This window comes from Sesamum indicum, linkage group LG10 (assembly GCF_000512975.1).
Source record: "Sesamum indicum cultivar Zhongzhi No. 13 linkage group LG10, S_indicum_v1.0, whole genome shotgun sequence".
Taxonomy (NCBI): domain Eukaryota; kingdom Viridiplantae; phylum Streptophyta; class Magnoliopsida; order Lamiales; family Pedaliaceae; genus Sesamum; species Sesamum indicum.
Window position 1 is genome coordinate 16,156,377 of NC_026154.1, and position 6,000 is coordinate 16,162,376.

The 6,000-nt window shown below is 32.6% G+C and overlaps 1 protein-coding gene across 3 annotated transcripts; it reads right to left on the bottom strand.

Moving 5' to 3' along the window:
- On the bottom strand, positions 3,014-6,000 carry LOC105172871 (UPF0496 protein At4g34320-like). Of its 3 annotated transcripts, none has more exons than XM_011094468.2 (2): positions 5,893-6,000; positions 3,014-4,223 (listed from the first exon to the last, which is right to left on the bottom strand). In XM_011094468.2, the coding sequence occupies exon 2, from the start codon at positions 4,200-4,202 to the stop codon at positions 3,084-3,086; it is 1,119 nt and encodes a 372-aa protein (XP_011092770.1). In that variant the 5' UTR covers positions 4,203-4,223; positions 5,893-6,000; the 3' UTR covers positions 3,014-3,083. The 3 variants fall into 3 exon arrangements, with proteins under 3 accessions (XP_011092770.1, XP_011092772.1, XP_011092769.1); XM_011094470.2 differs by lacking the exon at positions 5,893-6,000 and adding an exon at positions 4,739-4,994; XM_011094467.2 differs by lacking the exon at positions 5,893-6,000 and adding an exon at positions 4,471-4,700.

Below are 6,000 nucleotides of genomic sequence, written 5' to 3' on the forward strand. Positions count from 1 at the left end.
ATTTGAGGAAAAATTTTAAATAAAAGAGTTAGGATGATTCCTTATGAATAAAATTTGAACCCCTTCATTTTTAGTAAAAATATAGTTCCAAATTAGAGTTGAATTAAATTATTTAAAATTTAAAATTATCCGAATAAATTTTGTCAGAAATTTGAAATTCATAATTTCAAGTCCATCAATTTAAATATAATTTGGTGTGAATATAGATCCACCGTTATCCATCTTCACAGACTAATTCATGTAGGGGAGTGTATTTTCATTCTTATAATAAGGGTACTTTAGTTAGACTAGATTCGTTTTTTACCATCAGTAATAAGCCAATCGGGGTAAATATATATTTTCATTCAATATTTTTGCTAATATCAATAAAATATGTGAATTTTGACTAATATAAAAATTATTTAATAGCTAAAAATAAACATAAGGAGTACTAGATGTAATTTTCAAATTATAAGATCTTACATATATTTAGATTAAAATCTTTAAAGAAAGCAATGTAATTATGCCAAATACTAAAAAAAATTAAATTTATTATTCAATTGATTGAGTTGGCGTCACTTTCTCTTCCCAAAAAGAAGTGGTAGCCCAATTCATTTCTCATATGAGTTGGACTGGTCCAGCGCGACATTTGTGCTACACTGGGATGAGCATCAGATAAAATCAAATAAATTTGAAGTAAATATAAAATCTTCTGACAAAAAACCAAACTTAACTAATCGATTGAGTTTGATAATCTACAAAACTTAATCAATTGGAATAACTCAAGTTAATTATATTTAATTAATTTTAAAAATATAAAATACAAATAAATTTATGGAACTGTAAAATAAAAAAGAGATGCATGGACAGTTTGAGGTGTCGGATATGTAGACAGGATTCTTGGACACTCCACGACTTCCTTGTCCCTACGTTACAAAATCAAATATTCTCTTCTGTAATGCATTCACATGGATACCATATAATATAAAATCGTCATACGAAAAAATTTCAAAAATTTAAAACGTGGTAACATACTAATACAATTATATATAATTTATATTTTTAAAATTATATATATATTCTCACTTTCTTCTAAAATTAAAGGATGGAATATGAAAAGTTTTCAAGTAAAATATAAAATAAGCATGTTTTATATAAATAATCAGTTTATTTTTTAAAAAAATAAGCAAAAAGTTTTTTTAATAATTAAAATTAGTTAAATTATCGTGACCATTTCTTGAATTTTTAGTAATTTTATCCAACTTTTAGTACATAAGAAGTGAATTAATTATTCTTCTTTTTTATTCAGCCCAAAACATTTTTTAGGAAAAAAAAACTCAAGATTTTTTAAAATTATAAAAAGAATCTTAAATGTGTCAAAATGTGTATTGGGGTGTCCAGCACGGTATCTTTTATTATTATTGTTACTATTATTATTTTATATTTTTGGATATGCGAGTGCCATGTCCAACATTGCACCAGGTAAATTTTTTAAAATATTCGTGCATTATAAGTTTTCTTGTGATGTTAATTAATCACTCAATTTAGTTAAAAAAAATTAAAGTTTATTATAATAAACAATTTAAGTAATTTCCAAAAAATTTAAAGAAAAAAAAAACAAAAAAGTGAAGAGACTTTGAATTCTGGTTTTTCACCAAATATGTAAACACACAGTGTCGATATGTTTGTGGTAATGATGTGCAGGCGATGTTATGTTGGTTCACGGCACTACAAGTACAGCTGGTGGAAGCTGTTGTTATCTTGGAACCTTTGCTTATTACTTGTTTGTGGTAATGATGTGCAGAGAAGATGAAGAAGGCGTTGCTTCTAAAGACAAAAGGGTTTGTATGGTTGTTTGGAACACTTAGGTTTTGTTCATTCTCCACCTGTAGTTGGTGTTTGAATTTTGGTTTTGAGACTACACATGTAAGTAATTAATCCAGCAGGGCTGCTGCTTTGAGTTTTTAGACATGATGAATGAGAGGCTGCATTTTTGTTGTCTGATATTTTTCACTGTAGTGAAAGTGGAACCTTGAATATTGTAATCATCTTTAGTACATATCTCACCTTTTTCTCCTCAATCTGCTTCAACATCCCCTCTCCTACATATTTCCATATTCCACCCTCGAAATTCCATTCTTTCTTTTTGTAAAAAGAAAATAGGAAAACAGGAGTGACAGTCCACCGGGAGATAGGATCATGCATAACATTGCGATAATCTTCATCCTAAAAGGCTTTATGTTATGAGTTGATCAAGAAACAAATGTCATGATCTAGCATAAAGTGATCAATATTGTAACCGATGAACAGTGATCAATATTATGTTAACTTTACTAACGTCCGGACCAGAATCCGAATCTACATCATTGAAGCTCAAAATAATATCTGAGCTAGAGGCTTTAACTTTAAGACATATATATGATCGATGCTTACAAGTTACAGGTACGCATGACATTTTTGGGCACGCCCAGAGGCACTATTGCAAGTTTTAAGACAATTCATCCATACACTTTTCTGTTTCATAACGGATCTTTCCACCCCTATCCTGGGGAACATTGTCCATGTTGAACAATGTGGATAAATTAACATGCTCCAAATTTAATAAATTATTATTATCAACCTGGACATTATGAGGGTGGCGTGGTACTATTTTATAATAGAAAATTTGAATTATGAAAATCCTATCATAAAATCAGAAATCTTGATATTTATGGCCCAACACATATTAGCTAAAATGGGCTGAACTTTTCAATTTTTCTAGCTAGTTTATCTGCCAACCTAGATGTATTTATGGTACGAGCATGGGTCAATTACGTGTGAATGAACATATATATATTATTATAATGATTGAACCTCAATGATAGTTTTTAAAGTTAAATCATGCTAAGATGCTATATCAAGAAATGAATGATTGTCACGATTTACGTAAAAACAAAAAAAAGAAAGAAAATGTCAAAGAATAGTCATTGATTATGAGAAATTTAATATTAATTGATCATAGATATATAATCTAGCAACAAATGAAAAAATCAAGGAATAAAATCAAGATTCCAATTATTTGATCTGTCATATACATAATTATCATGCTAGTTCATCAGAGAAAATCAATGGTTGGGATGTTTGATGATCCTCTGCAGTATAACAGTTCTTGCCCTGCGTATATCCCTGCTGCAGTTATCAGCCTGAACCCCTAACTCCTCAATGTTCTTCATGAACACATCCAGTTTCTTCTTGATTTCCTCCACACCCACTCTCACTGCCTCATCACCGTTGATTATCGCGAATTCTGCATTTTTCAACAGAGATTCGATCTCAATCTCCAACCTGTCGATCAAGACTCGAATGCTGTCCAAATCTTTGATGGTAACATAAGTCCCCACATTCATACAGTTGATGATCTCCTTCTGTCCCTTCACAGCATTCTCATAGTTCTTGAGAAGTGAGTCTATCCACTTCCCCATTGATCCCAACGGGATCGAGGTGGCGGCTGCCAGGGCTGCTGCAACGGGCGGTGCAGCCATGGCCGCAGCCACCACCGAGCAAATCAGCACAGCAGCAAATGTGGCAGCGAATATGATGCTAGAAACCTTCCTCCAGGCATGAATGTACCTTAACTTCTTGTCCAATTTGTTCTTCTTCAACTGCAGCTTCTCCAACATTAACATTTGTTGCATGTAAACAGATTGAAAAATCTGAAAGAAATCCTCGGTGAAGGGATCCCCTGCATCCTTAAAACTCTTCAATTCCTCCAATGTCTTAGAATACTTTTCATTACCATCTTCCTCTTCAAATTGCTGCAGCGCGACGTGTATGAGCAGTTGGCTATCTCGGGCGCGTTTCAAGCACTTCTCCAATGCAGCACAGAAATCCAACGTCTTGAGGCTGTTCTCAAAGTAATCCTCAACAAGATCAAACAGTTCTTGATTCTTCCAAATGTCTTTCTTGCAATCCAAGATAACCTTAACGACTTCTTGATTCATTTCTAGAAGGCATTCTGTGACTTCCTTGAGGGAATCGAAGGACAAGGCCTTAACCTCAACCCCCGCAGCGAGGGAGTTGATAACGTTGTTGGTCCGGGCTTGGAGGGTCGTGTCGAACGACTGCAAATCCACGTCGAGTCTGCAGGCAGCCTCGTAATAGTTCAGCTCAGTCGTGTAATGAAGGTTGTTGATTGAAGCAGCAGCTGATGTCTCACCAGGCTTCTTGCTCATGTGGCTTCCCATCTTCTCTCAATAATTTTGATCCTGCCCACAAAATCAAAAACAGACAAAGGTAAATCAAACCAACTTCAGACTTCTGATCGTGAAACGTTAATCAAACAAAAACAAGAAAAATCCAAATTCTTGATTCAATCCACTAAAATCCCAACCCGAACTACACGAATTCAATAAACTTATGAAGACAAAAGGCCAAAAAGTACATAGAGCAGTTCCATATATATAAACATAGAGAATCAAACAGAACCCATCAACAGCTTGCTTGTAAACATACCCGACAGGAACAAGAACATTCAATTATTACACAAAGAACGAGTCCCACATATATACTTCACTCAGTTCTTCAGCAAGAGAAAAGCAAAAGCAACAAGCCCTTGAAATGGATCAGGAAACAGATATATATATCTATATATATATATGTCGAATGATGTAATGGAAAGAGATGGAGAAAGAAAAGTGATGTTGTGTCTGTGTATACATATATATATATATAGAGAGAGAGAGAGAGATGAGGAAAGAAGAAGGTTGAAGAGAATCAAAACCGTTAAAGGATCGAAGAGTTCAAGAACTTGTGGTGGTGGGTTGAGAGAGAGAGAGAGGGGTATGGATTGAGAAGAAATAGCTTGCACGCATGAGTTGATTCAAGACACAACTGCAGATGGAAAACGCGGGAAGCAATGTCCTCCCTCTCTCTACTGTGCATTGCATACATGTACCACTTTTTATCTACAAGAGTTGTTACGATTATCTACAACTACTCTTTACTTCTTTCGCAGTCGGTATATTTTCACAGTTAATAGCGCGTAAAAACACACTTTTGTCGGGGTTTAACAGAGTCAAGAGTTTCCAAAACTTCAGTTCCAAGAAACTAATTTTAGTGGTAAACCATTCAAAAATAAATGGGTAAAAAGGGGAGGACAAAAAATACAAGCAACATATTACAAATAAGTAAATTATCTCATATAAAAATAATAATAATTTATTCTTTGTATTCTTTAAAATGCAGCTATTAACTCCTATTTTTTTTTTAAAACGAAACAATTTATTGCTATATTTTTTTTCATAAATGAGTAATTCATTCATTTATAATATCACAGTAAATAAATTACATTAAATCCAAAATAGAGGGGCGTGATGCTAACCTGCACTTGGCGTTCACTCTCGCCCTATATATATATATATATATATATATATTCATCAACTTAATGTTAACAAATTATAATCAATAATTTTAACATGTCACACTATATTTAATGTAAATATAATTATTATAATATATTAAAACCATCCGAAATTTTAGATCTGACTCAAAATATATACAAAAATTTCTCACATTATGTTCAATTTCAAGAGATTTAAAAACCCCGAACGTCAATTTCACGACTAGGATGAAACACATTAGTACCACTTACATACCCGATCAACGCGTCTCATTTCCGTTCCTTTCTAATCTAACAACTGGATATAGAAATATGAAAATACTTGAATGATGAAATTCTAATTTTTCAACTTTTTAGTTGTCAAATTTCATAAAATTATTAGGTAAATTTCCGCACCCAATAAAAAAAATTATAAAAAATAACAGTGAAAATACCAAAATTTTTGAAAAATATAAAGAATGGATTGAATGGTTGAGATGGATGAGAATTGTAGATATAGCATGAAAAATAATAGAAAGAATGAAGCTGAAACAGACCTTAGAACACTTAGTACGTAGTTGATGTGGGCAGACAGCAGCAAAGATGATGTACATAGATTTGCTGAATATGAATCACTGAAAATGGCATATTTATACTGTTTTTTT

Coding starts and splice junctions, on each gene's coding strand:
- LOC105172871 (XM_011094468.2), bottom strand. CDS start 4,202: ATGGGAAGCCACATGAGCAAGAAGCCTGGTGAGACATCAGCTGCTGCT.